General features: G+C 39.6%; 1 protein-coding gene across 1 annotated transcript; it reads right to left on the minus strand.

Annotated features, from left to right (window-relative positions):
- Positions 1–1,175: 1,175 nt before the first annotated feature.
- Positions 1,176–18,787, minus strand: LOC123664031 (src substrate cortactin). Its single transcript, XM_045598659.1, has 12 exons — positions 18,554–18,787; positions 17,240–17,379; positions 14,514–14,600; positions 13,212–13,321; positions 12,579–12,733; positions 11,211–11,376; positions 10,091–10,212; positions 9,701–9,874; positions 9,013–9,081; positions 8,570–8,842; positions 6,979–7,158; positions 1,176–1,354 (listed from the first exon to the last, which is right to left on the minus strand). The coding sequence occupies exons 2-12, from the start codon at positions 17,377–17,379 to the stop codon at positions 1,271–1,273; spliced, it is 1,560 nt and encodes a 519-aa protein (XP_045454615.1). The 5' UTR covers positions 18,554–18,787; the 3' UTR covers positions 1,176–1,270.
- Between the last annotated feature and the right edge of the window lie 245 nt (positions 18,788–19,032).

The raw sequence follows: 19,032 nt of genomic DNA on the forward strand, positions 1-19,032 counted from the left end.
TAATTTATATAATTATATACTTAATATATTTGATAATGAGAAACATGTTATGCCGTGATTTTATAAAATGAAAAATATTTCTTAAGGACATCTACCAAAACGTTTCCAGCCTAGGCCTAGTAGGATCTATATCGGAAAGTAGTGTGCGTTGTAATCAAATAGTATTCCATACGCGTCATGGCTTTTTCTTCATTGCCACAACGCGTTGAGATTGAATATTATGTAAGCCACGACACGAATTTCGCTATTTGGTCTTTCTTTGATTGCCACAACGCGTCGTGCGCGTTTTCATTAGAGCCATAACACGAATTTCGCTATGTGGATGTTTTACTGTGACCACATCGCGTTGTGAGCTATTTTTCCGCTCAATGAGCGTTTTCGATCTTTGAGCGTAACATATATACTGAGTAAGACTATGCCTGTCATAAGATGCGTAGCTTTTCTATTCTTTTATACCTTACCGAAATAGGTCGCTAAATAATTTTAAGATTCAATTACTTTTCCAATTATTATTAATTCAAATAAAAATACTACATTGTGATAGCTTTGAGTTCATCGTTTTTTAAGTAGAGCATACAATTTTAATATTTCTCTAAGCCCGTGATTTTAATAATTCCCTACTCCTACAATTTTATTGTTACCCTAGGGAAATAATGACGATATACAAACTCTCTGGTACAAAGAGGCGAGTTTTGGGCTAGGCATATAATCTTTTAGTGTCTTTGGCAAACGAATAATGACATCCTAACTGTATCATCAAACAAATACATAAACAGAATGAAAAGAAATGGCTTCGATGTTGAAATAATATGATTTTAATGTTGCCCTAAATATGGGGATCTAAAGTACTTAGTTTATTGTCATTCTAGGGAAATTCAAGACCAGTCAAAAATATTTTAATGCCATTCAGAATATTGCGAGTTTTTAAGTACTTTTATAAATTGACTATATCCCATTTTGAAAACAATATTTTAGCGTAACTTTAGAATAAATAAAGTAGCGATATAGCGATAGATGATATACATTTTTCTTTAATTCTTTGAAACCTCTTTGTCATTGTATACTTTTTAATATCTCTCATTTTACTTCAATGGAGTAATTATTACCGTTCAAAACTATAATAAATTAAAATTAATTATTAATATTAATAATAAAATTTTCATTTAAACGATAAATTGTTTAAAAAATAATTATCTTATTAAGACACAAATGTAAGGATATACTATAAATACGTGTAAAAGAATGTGTGTATGGAATGTGTATGACTAAGTTATTTGTCCTGTAGTTGTACGTAATTCGCTGGAAACAATCCGTATGCGCCCTTGCATAAGCCCTGCCACCAGCCTTCGTCGATCTGAAGAAAAAAAAAATATATATACGGTCGAATTGAGTAACCTCTTCCTTTTTTTGAAGTCGGTTAAAAAATTTTCAATATATTTTTTTTTTAACATACCCTCTCGACGACTACTCTGGTGTAGTGGTTTGCGTGTCTACACTCTCGGTATGGATATTCGAATTATTTACATCATTACAAATTACAAACATTCGATTCCGGTTTGGATATCTGTCTTTGTCAGTCTCCTCACCGTGCCTCGAAGAGCACGTTAGCTATCAGCCACAGTTGTTATCATAATAATATTAATGTTGATATCGACTTATTCCATGGGAGTATCAGTACCATAAAAATGGCGATTGTTAAATCTATGATGGAATCTGTGCACACTGGTAACTAACTATTCTTATTTAGCATATAGATTTTTTTAGTTTCTATATGTGGTAGCTTGTTATTAGCTTTTTTTTATTCATATTCTGTATTAGTTATAGTTATAATCCATATGCCGTGCCTTCTTACCCACACTGGGCGGGAGACACCGAGGGCTTGGTGGCGATCGTGGTGAGGCCTGGAGCTGGACCCCCCCTTGTCATCAAGGCGAGGGGACATGGGTATGTGGCTGCGGTTCGGGGGGAGGTGGCTTTCGTCGGAGTCTACTTCTCCCCGAATCGTGACCTGGCGGCCCTGGAACGGTTTCTCGATGTTCTGGGGCCGCTGGTGGGGCAGCTAGCTCCCCTTCAGGTTTTCGTAGCCGGCGACCTCAATGCCAAGTCCACGGCTTGGGGAAATCCGGTTACGAACCCAAAAGGGAGGGAGGTGGAGGAGTGGGCGCTTGCTGCCGGACTATCCCTGCTCAATGTGGGGGCAGTCCAGACGTGCGTGCGTTGGTCGGGAGGTTCCGTGGTAGACGTCACGTTTGCCACGCCAGCTATCGCACGCAGAGTGGAGGGGTGGAGGGTGGAAACGGAGGTGGAGACTCTCTCGGACCATCGATACATAAGGTTCGAGGTGTCTCCAGCTCCCGTCCGTCCGGCGTCATCGTCGTCGTCAACATTGTTCAGGGGGTGTAGCCAGTTTCCACGTTGGGCACTCTCCAAGCTCAACCGGGAACTGGCAGAGGAGGCCGCAATCGTCAGCCACTGGAGTCTCCCGCCATTGCTGGAGTTTGGGGTGGATGAGGCGGCTAACCGGCTCTGCGACACATTTACCGCTGTCTGCAGAGCGGCCATGCCGCGCGCGAAGCGTCTACCCCAACGGCGGGCGCTCTACTGGTGGTCGGCTGAGATAGCCAGTCTCCGGGCCGCCTGCAACGGGGCCAGGAGGCAATATACTCGGAGCAGGCGGAGACGCCCCCAGGACGTGGACAGGGACGACAGGCTGCGCAGGATCTACGTGGAGAAAAGGAAGATCCTGCAGCAGGCCATATGCCGAGCCAAGGAGGAGGCCTGGCTGGAGTTAGTTGGGGGTCTAGAGAGAGACCCCTGGGGCCGACCGTATAAGAGGACCGGAGCTTGTTCCGCGCCCAGTCGGCCCCCATCAGCGAAACGCTCCAGCCGGAGCAACTGGGAAGGATCGTCGGGGAACTCTTTCCCGACGAACCCGAGGGTTTCGTGCCCCCCAGGATGGCTCGGCAGACGCCGGACGAGGAGGAGAGTGTTCCGCCACCCGTCACAGAGGCTGAAATGGAGGCAGCTCTGTCCCGCCTTCAGAGTAAGAAGAGGGCGCCGGGTCCAGACGGGGTGCACGGGAGAGTACTTGGGATCGCTCTCGGGCACCTCGGCGATAGCCTCCGGGAACTGTTTGACCGCTGCCTGCGGTCTGGCCAGTTCCCGGGGGCCTGGAAGGAGGGTCGGCTTTGCCTACTTCCTAAGGCAGGGCGGACCCCGGACTCGGCTTCGTCGATGCGACCGGTGGTGTTGCTGATCGAAGCTGGGAAACTCTTGGAGAGAATAGTGGCTTCCCGGCTCGTTCAGCACCTGGAGGAGGGCTCGGGACCCGGACTCTCGGAATCCCAATTCGGGTTTCGAGCGCGCCGGTCGACCATCGACGCCCTCAAACGCCTACGGGCGGTGACGGGTGAAGCGGAACACAAGAGGGAGGTGGTGCTCGCGGTGTCGTTGGACATCGCGAACGCCTTCAACAGCCTCCCGCATGCAGTGATTCGGGAGGCACTCAAATTCTTCGGAGTACCCCCGTATCTAGGGAGGCTGCTGGAGGCGTACCTCTCCGATCGCAAAGTAGGCCTCGAAAATCGGTCGGGGTCCGTGGAGTGGCGGCGGGTCGGCTGCGGTGTCCCACAGGGACGGTGCTGGGCCCGATCCTGTGGGACATCGGATACGACTGGGTCCTGCGAGGCCGTCTCCTCCCCGGGATGGGTGTCATTTGCTACGCGGATGACACTCTCGTTTACTCCCGGGGACGAGACTATAAGGAGGCGGCGCGGCTGGCTGAGGTCGGACTCGACCTCGTGATCAGCCGCATAAAGAGTTTGGGGCTTCGTGTCAGAATTGAAAAGACCGAAGCCCTCCTCTTTCGCGGGACCGGACGCAAGGGACCCCCACCAGGGGCTACCCTGCAGATCGGAGAGGGGAGGGTCCGGATGAGCTCCCAAATGAAATATTTGGGGCTCATCCTTGACGGAGGGTGGACCTTCGGTCCACACTTGAACCGTGGGACCGAAGGTCGTGAAGGTGGCGAGTGCACTGGGCAGACTCCTCCCGAACCTCGGAGGACCCAGCGCCGCCTGCAGGCAGCTATATTCTGGAGTCTGCCGGAGTATGGCGACGTACGGTGCCCCGGTTTGGGCGGATCGCCTCACTGCGAAGAATAAGGCCGCACTGCGGTCGGCGCAGAAGATCATCGTGGTGAGGGTGATTCGGGGGTATCGTACGGTATCGTGGGCTGCAGCTACTGCTCTAGCTGGCGACCCCCCGTGGGAGCTCGTGGCGGAGGTCCTTGCCGAGACCTACTCATACGTCTCGGGTAGGAGGGCTCTCGGTGAGAACCTCACGTTGGACGGGATCCTACGGGTGCGCCGGATGGGGCAAGAAGCATTAATGCGGAGGTGGGGGGAGGACCTGGTGGAGCAGCCGTATGGCACACGCGTAACGGCTGCCTTGCGCCCGGTCCTTGAGCGGTGGATGCGCCGTAAGCGCAAACCCCTCACCTTCCGTCTGACGCAGGTTCTCACCGGGCACGGCTGCTTTGGTGAATACTTGTGTCGGACGGCCCAAAGGGAGCCGACGACTGAATGTCACGATTGTGGCGCGGCGGTGGACTCTACCCAGCACACCCTCGAGGTGTGCCCGAGATGGGCGGCGCTACGTCGCGATCTGACGATAGTCCTCGGAGGGGACTTGTCACTGCCGAGCGTTATCACCGCGATGCTCGGTGACGACGAGTCCTGGAAGGCGATGGTCTCCTTCTGCGAGACAGTAATGTCCCAGAAGGAGAACGACGAGCGGATGAGAGAGGGGGCCGCCGACGAGGCCTCCGTCCGCAGGCGACGAACGGGGGTGCGTAGAAGGCGCTACTTAATGCGTCTCCAGTAACGCCCCTGTGCCCATGTCGGGCCGGGATGGGAACCCGGTCCTGCTAGACATGGCGTCGTCGGGATTGTTCAGAGGTGAGCCGGACAGTCCCATGGAGGAGAAGTCTGGTCTTTTCGCCGAGGCCAGCCTGTCGCTGGAGGGATCCTGTTGCCTGCAGTTCCGGGACCCTCCAATTAAAGCGGCTGAAGGCTCCCGCAGGGGTTTTGGTCGGTAGTGCACCCCCAAGTGCTAAGCCGACATAAGGTCTAGGAATGCCTACCCGGGCATCCTGGATATCACCCGTAAATGGGTTACCCTGCGATAACAAAAAAAAAAAAAAAAAAAAGTTGTAGTTATAATAAGCTGTAAGCTATCCAAATAAAATAAAATAAAATAAACAACTGATCGTTATTCATAGCAATATACGTCAAACCACAGTAGAAGTCGTGGTGGATTAAACTCCAACATGGTATAAAAATAGGTAAAAAAACTTTTTAAGTTAAACGGTTTTATGTTAAACATACATTGCAATGTTTAAGATAAATGTACTAAAAACCAAAAAATAATAAAATAGATACAGTCGTGGGAATTATAAACATATGCATAGACTAGACTAAAATAAAACCGTGGGGCACGTCAATTGTCTACAATCGTTGATTAAAATGTTTGTTTTGTAATGTTACACTATAATTAGGCAGTTGTTCAACCGACAACGATGGACGTGTGATAAGTAGGGCTAGAATGTGGAAACAAGCTAGCAAGCTCGATTATAAGCGAGTTTTAGGGTTTCATAGTGGTGAGCGAGTAGTACTTTTATCATATGTTTTGTCGATTAAAGACAAACTACGAGCAGTGAAACGATTCCTCGCCAGCCAGCAGTGTGAATGTCCAACGATAAACTAGTTGAAACATCTCTTTTATTTACATGGAGTGTATAACTATTGGAATTTCCATGAGCAAGAAAATAGTAAGTAATTTCCTCACCGTCTGCGGGCCCAACTGCCTATTTTAACGACGAATTAAACGATTCTTCTATCGCATATTAAGTCGATAATTTGTAGACAATTGACGTGCCCCACGATTTTATTTTAGTCTAGTCTATGCATATGTTTATAATTCCCACGACTGTATCTATTTTATTATTTTTTGGTTTTTAGTACATTTATCTTAAACATTGCAATGTATGTTTAACATAAAACCGTTTAACTTAAAAAGTTTTTTTACCTATTTTTATTTTCTAGTTTTTAGTTTTTATTTCGCATTCTGTTTAATTCATTTAGTGCTTCATTATTGCAAGGCCCATCTTAAATATTGAGGTTGTATAGTGCACTGTATTCTTCTTGTCAAGCCCTTTTATTTGATACCCATATTGGTGGGATTGATAAAAAATTGTTATCAGACATTTGGTAGCGGCGGCCAGCTTAGATTTCAATTTTGCATAGTAAATTGTATTCTACTTGTTGAGACCTTTCATTTGATACCCATGTTGATGGGATTGATAAAACCTAAGTTATCCGCCATTTTGTAGAGGCCGCCATCTTGGATTTTAATTTTATATAGTACATTGATTGTACTGGTTGAGCACTTTCATTTGATACCCATATTGATGGGATCGATAAAACCTACGTTATCCGCCATTTTGTAGCGGCCGCCATCTTGTATTTCAATTTTTTATAGTATATTGTATTCTGCTTGTTGAGCCCTTTCATTTGATACCCATATTGATGGGATTGATAAAACCTACGTTATCCGCCATTTTGTAGCGGCCGCCATCTTGGATTTCAATTTTTTATAGTATATTGTATTCTGCTTGTTGAGCCCTTTCATTTGATACCCATATTAATGGGATTAATAAAACATAAATTATCCGCCATTTTGTAGCGGCGGCCATCTTGAATTTATAATGATAATGAATAAACATAATTGTATTGTCACCAAAATCCAAAGTGTATACAAAATTTCAGATTAATCGGTTGACAGGAAGAGGGTGAAATTTGAATTACTAAATTTGACCCAAGAATAATAAATAAAACAAACGGGGTGAGCTAAATAAAACCGTTTAAAAAGAGCCTTATACCCCGCAGTGGGATGTTACAGCCCGAACCGATCACTCACCATGACGATGTTGGTGATGAGGTCGTCGGGGTCGAAGGAGATCTCGTCGGGCGCGGCGGCCTGGTAGTCGTAGAGCGCGCGCGCCGTGTAGCCGTCCTCGTCGTCCGCCGCGTCCTCGCCCTCCTCGCCCTCCGCGCCCGCCCAGCCTACCGGCGACACCACGATGGTGGGCTGGCGGCCCTGGGGACAACCACCACACTCCACTTTAGCGTGCATAGCGTGTAGCATATATTTTTAATAGCACGTGGTTTCATTCCTGCTGATGTATAATAGCACAGTTATGCATTAGCGTTGCTATTTACTTTTTCTAGGCGACTGATTTAATTTTTGGAATACCCTCGTATTGTATTACGTCGCGGTTCACCTTAGGGGGTGGTTGTGTCGCGACGCGCTGGGTTTGCTGTATATAAGCCTCAGGACGAGTGTTTGCGGCCTTTTTTGGGTTGGATTCTCTCGCCGACTTAGGGTCTGGGTGCAGTTTATTGTTTGTTTACCCTCTCTCTTGTAGTCTCGTGTTAGGAATTGTGGGTGACTCTCTGGCCCAACAAGCAATTTCTTTTAACACGTAGCAAGCGTCGCGCAATTTTAATCAAATCAAAGATAACTTCACTCAAATAAGCTTCAAAAGCAGACTTGAATCATTTTACAAATTAAATTTCAACTATCGTCAATAATATAGCTACTGCCGATTCAGAATGTAATTTCTGCAGAGGAGAATCGGGAAAAAAACTCCGCAGTTTCCTTTTAAAAAAACTGTAACTGAGGAGTACAGCAGAGCTCATGATAAAGCACACTGAAGTGGCGTCGGATCTGGAGGACATGAAAACCTCCTCAAGAATTGAAGAACATAAGCAAACAAATACCAAAGGTCGCACAAAATAAAGTAGAAGTGATACCACCAAAAGATTTGACCCTAGTTATGTAGCTGATATCCGAAAAAATTGGATATAATGAGGAAATATTGGATATAACGATGAGAGCTGCGGAAGATGACGGAGAGTCGAAGAGATATGAGTTTCGTCTCTGAAACCCTCTCTAGAAACGGAAATTGCGGTTCAATTAATTCATTCTGAGCTAAAAGAGGCAGCCTGGTAGACAAATTACATGAATACCTAAATCCGATAAATTATTAAATAAATATCTTATAACATACACACACGGTCGTCTGTTCCTATGGTAAGCAACTTAATGCTTGTTACAGGTAACAGCCGACTGTTGTAACTTTATATATATATATATATATATATATATATATATATATGAATATACATAGAAATAATTTATATATAAATACAAATATTACACCCAGACTCAGGCGGGAATCGAACCCGCGACACAGAAATCACTACAGACAGGCCCACTACAAACTGCGCCAACGGGCGAGTCGATAAATTGATAATTTGAAATCCGATTAACTTATACTTTTACTTATATTCCCTTAAAACACTTACAAATCACTCATTTTGAGGAGATATTAGCCAACTATAAGTTTATAGATTACTTGAAAAATATACTTTGTTTATAAAAAAAACTATAGACTTAAAATACAAATAAAACATGGACTACATGGTAGGATTAATAAACAACTTACTTCCTCTTTTTCCTTATTTTCAACATTAGGTTCCCCAACCAATGTGACGTCAGGTAAATTGGTCTGTTTGACTTCAGCCGGTTCAGTTGTTACTTCTGGTGTGGACGGTATGATATCCACTTGTACTTCAGTCTTGACCGCCTTGTTTGCTGTGTTTGTCGTGTTTGTTGTGTTCGTTGTGCTTGTGTCGTTTGTTGCTGGGGCTGGAGCATTTGTCTGTTGTTGCGATTCTTTTGGCTGTTCGGCTTTTTCTTTTGCGAGACGTTCTTTTTCCTTTAAAAAATCGTTTTGGTAAGCTTAAACTTCAAGAAAATTACAACGGTTTATACAAACATTTGTTCTTTTTTTTGCAGTCCTTTCAAAAATAATCGCATAAATATGATTTCAATAAAGAAGTCACTATTTAAAAACAGAGTGACCCAAAAATTCTACTTAAATGATACCTTTTCTGACAGACTCTTGTCTAACTGTTGTCTTTCTTGCCTTATCCGCTGCACTGATTGTAGCGCCTCCTGTAAATTTTATTTCGTTTAAGAACTACTCAACTCAAACCAAAAGACAACGCTAACTTTAGAAACTTATAAACCGTTTTACCGAATTATATTTATTCAAGACGTTGATTTTTAACAAAGCTTCCATTATTAGCAACCCTTACTTTAAGTTCACGATAACATACATAAGTATGAATTAATCATATGAAAATGAAAATATACGATTTAGTTAAGACAAATAAAACTTGGCTTGGAAGATGCATAGTTTTAATCCACTATTAGGTTGTTTTTAAGTGCACTTAGCACTAATTTTAAACAAGTAAACCAAAATAGTAATACTTCGTACTGATTCTCTCTACTTGATCATATTTTTAGCTGACAGATAGCGCCTTTACTCCACAGTCCCAGTTCCGTGGTTTCCAACAATTGGTTATTTCTAGCTAAAGTTGGTGCCAATGTTCCCCAATTTAATCTTTAGGTTAGTTTAGAATGGTTATTTCCTGTAACATATATACATATAAATATGTTACAGGAAGTAACCATTCTTTCTCCAAAGACATGTTCTCAAACTTTCACATTTACTACCAAAGTTGGTGCAAACTTTTAACCCAGTTTGGCCTCATTATTTAATGCAAAATACCTGTTCTTTCTCCTTGGCCATATTCTCAAACTTGGCCCTGATAGACGAGGGTTTCGCTCCGCCAATATCTGGTCGTTGCTTGGTATAGTTGGTGCCAACTTTTTCCACTTCGTCAAATCTATGAGCACATTTGTCCACTCTGTCCGTTTCAACACCGAATTTGCCTCCGAAACCCTGAATAAAAACTTTAGTGTCATTTTCGAATTTTGCAACATATTATTGGCTGATATTCATTTGTTGATGTATATATATATATATATATATATTATTTTTTATTTTTTTTTTTATGGCCTCACATTCAACGCTTCTAGTAATAAATCACGTACGCGTACGTAGTAAGCACAAAATATAAAGGTAATGAGAAGCCCCCCACTACCCTCAAACTCTTACCTTCTTATGGTCGACTTGGCTGGCATGCGCCGGTGTCGCTTCTTTATGGTCCCAGCCCACCGCGCACGCGTCCTGTCTGTCCGTCTGTACGCCAAATTTACCCCCGAAACCCACTGCGTAATCTAGAAAATATAAAAACAATAAGATTAAAATAATTGTTTTGTATATCTATAATAATGTTACGAAAATTAGTTTTAACGGCAAAAATTAAATTATTAATTTAAACGGTATATCTTATCGTATTTGTTTTTACTAAAACAAGCAGGAAATGAATGCCGTATCAAAAAATGGAATGATTCATTTTGATGGTATTAAATTGACAAAAGGTATTTTTGTTTTGTGTATGCAGAGCCAAAACTAAGGACAGAATTACAATTCCGCAGACTAATGAAAAAGATGAAGACAGGATGTGAGCTATGAAGCAAAGTTTATAGGTACATATATGGAACATATATGGTACAGATTAAAGAGAAAAGATAAAGTCAAAGAGAAAAGACTGGATACAAGCTAAGGAAGAAAGATAGGGTACAGGCTAACAAGAACAGACAGAGTACAGAGTAAAGGAGAATGGAAAGAGTACAGAGTAAATGAGAATGGAAAGAGTACCAGTTAAGGAAAAAAGGTAGGATACGGGATAAAGGGAAAAAATAGGGTACAGGCTAAGGCGACACACAGAGCAGGGTACAGGCTATGGCGGCACAGAGTGCAGGGTACAGGCTAAGGCGGCACACAGTGCGGGGTGCAGGGTACAGGCTAAGGCGGCACACAGTGCGGGGTACAGGCTAAGTCGACACACAGTGCAGGGTACAGGCTAAGGCGGCACACAGTGCAGGGTACAGGCTAAGGCGGCACACAGTGCGGGGTACAGGCTAAGGCGGCACACAGTGCAGGGTACAGGCTAAGGCGGCACACAGTGCAGGGTACAGGCTAAGGCGGCACACAGTGCAGGGTACAGGCTAGGGCGGCACACAGTGCAGGGTACAGGCTAAGGCGACACAGTGCACGGTACAGGCTAAGTCGATACACAGTGCAGGGTACAGGCTAAGGCGGCACACAGTGCAGGGTACTGGCTAAGGCGGCACAGTGCAGGGTACAGGCTGGACGACAACAGCGCAGTCACCCTTCTGCGAGCGGTGCGCCGGCGCCCGCTCCAGGTGGTCCCAGCCCGCCGCGCTGGCGTCCTGCCGGTCCGCCTGGACACCGAACTTCCCTCCGAAGCCCACCGAGTAGTCCTTCTGTGAGGGATGCTTCTCGACTTGCTCGCGGTGTTCCCAGCCCGCTGCACTCTACAGTTATCACAGTATATTATTTATGTGCTGTGTGGCTACGGCACTAAATAATTTAGCCACCCCCTCTCTTCCCGTGGGTGTCGTAAGAGGCGACTAAGGGATAACAAGGTTCCACAACCATCTTGGAACTTAAGGAGCCGACCGATGGCGGGATAACCATCCAACTGCTGGCTTTGAAATACACAGGCCGAAGACGGGCAGCAGCGTCTTTGGTGCGACAAAGCCAGTACTGCGGTCACCAACCCGCCTGCCCAGCGTGGTGACTATGGGCAAAACACATGAGTTCACGTTATTTTTGACGTAAACTTGTGGAGGCCTATGTCCAGCAGTGGACTGTACAGGCTGTAATGATGATTATTTATTTATAATCTTTATCGTACACCTTAATTAAAACCTTAGTTAAACCTATCACTAAAACGGCGATCTCTTCCATGCAACTTTAGGTAGCGGATCGGTGTCTAAATCAAAAATTACTTGTTTAAATTGACTTCAAAGGCACCGTTGAATCATCATTTTAAAAATTCAAATTTTATTCGTTTTTCGTTAAATTTTATTAATTAATAACGGTTCAAGTGAAACTAGTACCGATTCATTTAATACATATTCCGAAAAAAAAATCGACATTTCTCGGTACAATCAAAGCCTTATCATAAGCGTCTGTGTTCGGAAGCTAAAAGCAAAAACAAGACGGAAACCACGACTGCTCTATGTAAGACAAAGGATCTGACTGGAGCGGGAATCGAACGCGCAATTTGTTGGTATTTTTTGCCACTACACGCTCTACTACACTAAAGCCGTTGCTAAAATAATTGTGTCTGCTCGCAAACGAAAAAAAACCAACTTCAATTCCATCGACAAGTAATACAACGTAAGTAGACGAAAAAAATTAACAAACGCACTAGTCGTTACTACGATTTTAGAGGATTCCCCTCGATTTCTCTGGGATTCCATCATCCGATCCTGGTTTCCTTATCATGGCACTACACTAGAGATACCTCCTTTCTTCCTATATATATATATATAATACGGTTGAATTGAGTAACCTCCTCCTTTTTTGAAGCCGGTTAAACAAAAGGGGCATATAAGATAATGCCGTAAGAGATAAAAACTTATTTAACAACCGTATGTGCAAGATTCGTTGTCCGTAAAGATAAAGCAAAGATTCATAGACGCATAATGCAATAGAAATGTATACATACTTTATCAACCCTATCTGTCTGAACGCCGTATTTCCCTCCAAATCCTTTAGCATAGTCAGACTGTGAGGCGTGCTTCTCGACTTTGCCTACGTAATCGTGACCCACGGCACTGGCGTCCATTCTGTCTGTCTGCACGCCGAATTTACCCCCGAAACCTAAAAATATATATAAATGTGATATAAATAATAATATAGGACAAGAAAATATAAAATTTCCATGTAGTTTCCTAAAATAGAATAGAGTCACTCCTTCTTTTTACCGACTTCAATAAAAGAGGAGGTTCTCAATTCGAATGTATTTATTTATGTATATTAACCTCATAATTTTTTACTGAGTGTTCCCGATTTTGATGATTTTTTTTTTTATTCGAAAACTACCCTACTAGTAGTCATATAATCATACCATACTTGACAATGTACCTAAACGGAAGTCGGTTTTGGTTATTTTATAACAAACACATTTATTAATAATAATTATCGTTACTCATAAACCAGATATGAGAATTTCTGACGCGCTTTCTGGCGGTACTTATGCTTTTCCCACACCTGCGCTATGATACGCTGAATAAACGCGCACATGTGAGCGCTTCTTAAAAATTCGAATTTAAAATCAATTTGTCTACTTTATACAGACCTTGCGCATAATCCTTTTGCGACACGTGTTTTTCTGTTTTACCAACGTAATCGTGACCGACGGCTGATTTATCCATCCTGTCTTCTTGTACGCCAAATTTACCGCCATATCTTAAAATAAAAATATATTATTTGTGATGAAAATCAATTAATACATACATATTAAATAAAGTGTTATGTGTTATAAGGGTTTTTGAATGTTTTACAGTAATGTACAAAATATAACTCAGTCATTAAAAAAACAATTGACGGTATTAATCGTAGGGTAGTTTAATGTAAGTCAGTTCAGTAGTAATATTATTAGACTGTGGTTATAAAATTAAAATCAAAAATAACTTGATTCAAATCGACTTCAAAAGCACCTTTGAATCGTCATTTTACAAATTAAAATTTTAATTATGTTTATAAGTGAACCGACAAGAAACTCCGTAGTTATTCTTTTATAAATAATATATAAACTGTGTTTTAGTACAAAATTAGTAATATCTTGAATAAAATACAGCGTCACTAAATCCACACATCTTTATCAACTATGTAATCCTGCACTGACTAATACGCTTTATCTATTAATTTCTTTTTAATAGATAAACACTAAAATTATATTGAGACAATTAGAAAAATTGTTTGAGAGATTTTATTATACATGTAAATACCATAACCCAATAAGGAGACGTTTATTTTGCACAGTCGGAAACTTGGAACTACAATTTTCTTATTTCTTCTCGTGTTTACACTCTCTTTCGTAATTATTACTATTAATATCAAAACAATTGATATTCTTGTGAATATACATAATCTAATATATAAAATTCTCGTGTCGCGGTGTTTGTAGTTAAACTCCTCCGAAACGGCTTGACCGATTCTCATGAAATTTTGTTTGCATATTTGGTAGGTCTGAGAATCGAACAACATCTATTTTTCATCCCCCTAAATGTTAAGGGTAGTCCACCTCTAAAAATTTTTTTTTTTTTTTAATTTTTAGATAAAGTTTTTATTTTTTATTATATTATGATTTGGCGTTGAAAAATACATACAATTCTAAATTTTCACCCTTCTACCACCAACCACTATTTTTAAATAGCGTTTAGCGGCAAGACAACGTTTGCCGAGTCTAGTATTGTTATAAATATATTGCGACGCAATTGTTAATATGTCTGCCTTATAAAAAACATTACAAAGTATATAAATACTATTTGACTTTTTGTGATAAGTTAGTCTAGTTATTCAATTAATAAAGCATACCGTCACGACTCACAATAGCCAAACTGACAATTATAAAAACTCAATACGGATGAAAACTTACCCAAATGATGGTTTCGGACCTTCCTCGTACTGCTTTTGCTTTGCTTTTTTATCTGCTTCGAATACCTCCTCTCGAAGCTTGTCCATACTATAAAGACAAGAAAAAAAAATCTAATACTTATATATTTTGTTATTATTGAACTATAAATTAATTAGTAATTTATACTCTGAATATCAATCGATGCCAAGTTTTATCGCAGTAAGGGTGTGTTTTACCAGTTTAACAGTAGGAGATAGAATAAGACATTAAGACCTGTTTTTCCTAAATTAATGAACTACAGTTTTTAGATTCCTTTTTGAGAACAGAAATATCTTAAAAAATACAGTTGAATTCGATGGCGAAAAAGAATAATACGTCACTCCGCAGTTACCCTTTAAAAAAGCTGTTTTAATAAAAAATCTAGTATAAAACACAGCGTCACACAATCCACACGTCTTTATCACTAATTTAATCCTACATCGAATAAGAAGCTTTAGCTATATTTATTTCATAATTAAAAAATTAAATCATTTTATGACTTTCAAAATAAGTCCGATAGAAAAAATTGCTGCATGTTTTATGTATATGCAAATCAAATAAACTTTTATGATGTATACATATAATAAAATGGTAGGAAAGTCAAAACTGTATATTACATATTTTTTTAAAAGAATATTTGGGGCGTGATCTACAATCTATACCGAAGCCAAAAATATAGTTTTTAGAATTTTTGTCTGTTTGTCTGTATGTATGTCCGGGATAAACTCAAAAAGTACCGCATGGATTTACTTCAAATTTGGCACGAATATTATTAAGAAGTCGTGTCAACATATAGGCTACATATTACGCTATCACCTACGAGTAACGAGCAGTGAACCTTTATTTCTTCAACGCATTCTGTAACAACGTGTAATCTAACGACGCATATTTGAATGTTGTTGTTATTATGTTAATAACCATGCAAAAGCTAGCTTCATACTATAAATAAAGACATTCTGTAGTATATTTAGTATCAGCATTGCATCCGTGCGAAGCCGGGGCGGGTCGCTAGTTATAAATAAATATAGAAAGTAAACATAAAACACAAATTGCAAATAAGTCGATAAGTGAATGATAAACCCACGCAATTTCCTCACGGTTATAATTCAGTGCAAGTCGGTTTAATGCACTTTCCATGACGCATCAATTGAATACGATCATTGTGGTGTGTGTAATGTTTACATTGCATTTACAGACAATTTATAACTAGCTGTGCCCAGCTATTTTACCCGCGTTAATTTGAGGAAAAAAATAGCCTAAAGTCTTTCGCCGTAAATAGGCTATACTAAATAAAAAAGATAATTTATCGATTCGAAATTACGCGTTTAAACAAACAAACTTTTCAGCTTTATATTATTCAGTATCGGTACATACTTACAATAAGACGGTAGCAAGTCCAATTGTACTCGTATATATTACAGATATTTTAAGGGTATAGGTCATAGGTAGCGGCATGGATGTTGAGCGCTAGACGACAGAGTAGCGATCGCTTTGTGGATCATGCAGATGTCGCAAACAATCAAAAAATGTTTGTTCAGTACAAAATAAATAAGTTCTATATATATTTTAAATATCTACACAATACGCACACGGTCGTCTGTTCCTAAAGTAAGCAACTTAATGCTTGTGTTATAGGTAACAGCCGACTGGTATAGTTACATATATTTTGTTTTCGATAAACTTACTTATAAATAATACATATAATTATAAATACACAAACAAATATTTATATTACCCCGACTCGGGGTGGGAATCGAACCCACAACCCTTGGAGCAGAAAGCAGGGTCACTACAAACTGCGCCAACGGGCTAGTCGATAAATTGATAATTTTTTTTTGTTCGCTTATTATACAACTAGGTCGGCAAAAAAGCATAGGGCAAACATGATAGTAAGCAATTACCGTAGCTTATAGACGTCTGCAACGCCAGAACCATCGCAAGCGTGTTTCCGACCCTATCCCTACTCTCGCCCAGGAGCGTCACCTTACCACAAGAACACAACACTGCTTGAAAGCAGTATTATTTAGCTGTGATCTTCTTTAAGATCGAGGTACTTCCCTATTCCTGCTGTGCCCTACTCAGTTAATCGGTTCGGTTTATCGTATTGTTTGTTTTTCTTTTTCTTATTTGCATGTTTATTAATTTAATTTTAAGCGGATGGATTGTTGTAATTGGCCTTAATGATTCCATTTCATTCTTGTTTCTTTTAGAAGTTTATTTTAGCTGTGTACCATCCCTAATATAAAAATAAAAATTTAAAGTATTAAATGGTCTGAATATCAATCTTTACATTAATAAGTGAAACAAAAAATGTGTACCCCTTTTTCTTGAAATTATGCATAAAAAATACATTAAATCAATTTAAAATAAAACTTTACACATACTACCATGTATTTGACACACACACACTCTTTCGTTTATTATTATAGAAGTATAAGATATAATTAACTTTAAAAAATAGAGTATGTACTTAAGACTGCACGGCAGAAGTGAAAACTTCATTGGCAATTGCAATCAAGCAATAATGCAATAAGTCCCGAGTTCACCCGATCGCGTCTTTCACTTCAGAGCGTAACTAGCCTAACTTACTAACTAAGAAAAAATGTGTGTGCGGTGTGCCAAAAGATGTTTTCACTTCAAAAACTAAATATATATATATATATTTATATATATATATATATATATACATATATATAATAAGCGCTCACTCAATAGCCTCAACATGTCGCCCCCCAGGACCCCATCTCTGTTCCTGTTCTGTCACATCGTTGATGAAGTCTGGATCAGTTTCCCAATCATCAGCCTCCGCTAGAGCTGGAGCAGTCACATCTGTCGCTGCTTTCCACATCTAAAAATTTGGAAAGTAACACAAAATAATTTATAAATTTAAAAAATTAATGATTCTGTATGTCTTTTATAGAGTCGTATACTAAGCATTTGGCATTTGATCATGTGATGATCTTCAGCAAAGTGATGTGTATCAGCCCACAAAGGCTTCTGAGTTGGTAAAATCAAAAATAAAAAAAATAAAAAAAGTGAGGCAATGCACGCAGGGAACGCACGGCTAGTAATTTGTAAATTCTAATAGAGAACTTATATAGATACTTGTAAGGTAAGGAAAGATACAGTCAAATTTAATTAAGAATGTCTAGAAAATACAAAAAAAAATATTTCACAAAATTGAAAATACTACACCTCTATATAAATATTTCAAGATTTCCTTCATTGATGATGGTCACAAAAGACCACCAAAAATATATAAATAAAACATAAACTTCAAATTCTTATAAACTTAATAAACTAAATACAAAGAACTACAAAGTTCATATATCTTTATTTAGTACTATTATTTCTTTCCTGTAGTTTTTTTTTTTATTTTTATTTTTTTTTTTTATTAATGTCTATATATTCCTCATCCTGTGTTTTTCTTTTTATTGTATAATTTTATTATAATGCATCAGTTCAATTTTATCATTTTTAAAATGTACTAGTGCTTAGTGTGTATTGGAAAAGAGATTACCATGATAACATTTCATGTTTATCTGTATACTTCCAATAATCAAGTATTAGAAGACCCACATCTGGCTAACACATGCCATGATTATGTATATTTATTTAGAGCTGACTAAACACTTTTTTTACATTTCAATTATCGTTGTACAAGTCACATACAGTTTTAACAGAACTTTTAATATTTGTTTTTGTAGAACATTTCTATTCTATTATTCGATACTTCATATTTTTATTGCCAAAATTGGATGTCACTTACATCGTACTCTTATCAAATGTTATCTTACAAAACCAGATAATAAAACAAGTAAAACTGTGACTGATTAGTAACACGTAAACTAACTATTATTTACTAATAGCTAATTTATGATAGTTTCTTAACAGAAACATTGCGATTTTATTTCCTTTCTATAGTAAAATATAGTATTTTTATAAGTACAGGATATTTGATAAAAATTTCTAACGATGTGTAAAACAGAAATCGCTGATTATTTCATGAAAAAAAGCCTTACCTTATCCGTAAGCCGGTTATGAGAAGTCAAATCGAAACTAAATGTAATAGGTTGATATTTTACACAGCAACAAAAATCAAATCTTCTATTAAGCAAAACTTTAACAAACCCAAGTTAAGTTAATATACTTATAATTAATCAAAAAAACTACTGGGTTTGTATACATTAAGGAAAATAATTTACTGATGAATAAATCTGCGATGCGTCACTTACTACGAGTGAAATAATGACATTAATGATAACGACTTTGACAAGCAGATCATAGATTATACACTTATAGCAAGCAGATTCTTATATTGTCTATGAAGTTCCAGTTTAAGTAGAAATCTTAGACATTAAAAATGCAAATAGTATTTCATATTTTTTTATTATAGCACATTCACTATAAATTATAAATATTGTATATGTATTAAAAAATATTAAAATGCACGACATAAGAAGGTATATTGCTAAGCTTAATTCTATAACATGGCCTAATA

This window comes from Melitaea cinxia, chromosome 21 (genome assembly GCF_905220565.1).
Source record: "Melitaea cinxia chromosome 21, ilMelCinx1.1, whole genome shotgun sequence".
Lineage (NCBI taxonomy): Eukaryota > Metazoa > Arthropoda > Insecta > Lepidoptera > Nymphalidae > Melitaea > Melitaea cinxia.

What these genes read in the sequence shown, in the direction of transcription:
- LOC123664031 (XM_045598659.1), bottom strand. Translation starts at nt 17,379, where the DNA reads ATGTGGAAAGCAGCGACAGATGTGACTGCTCCAGCTCTAGCGGAGGCT. An exon ending in GGCGCACCGCTCGCAGAAGG is followed by an intron (nt 10,213 to 11,210) that starts GTGACTGCGCTG and finishes TATATTTTCTAG; the next exon opens with ATTACGCAGTGGGTTTCGGG. An exon ending in AAAATAAGGAAAAAGAGGAA is followed by an intron (nt 7,159 to 8,569) that starts GTAAGTTGTTTA and finishes GGTTGTCCCCAG; the next exon opens with GGCCGCCAGCCCACCATCGT.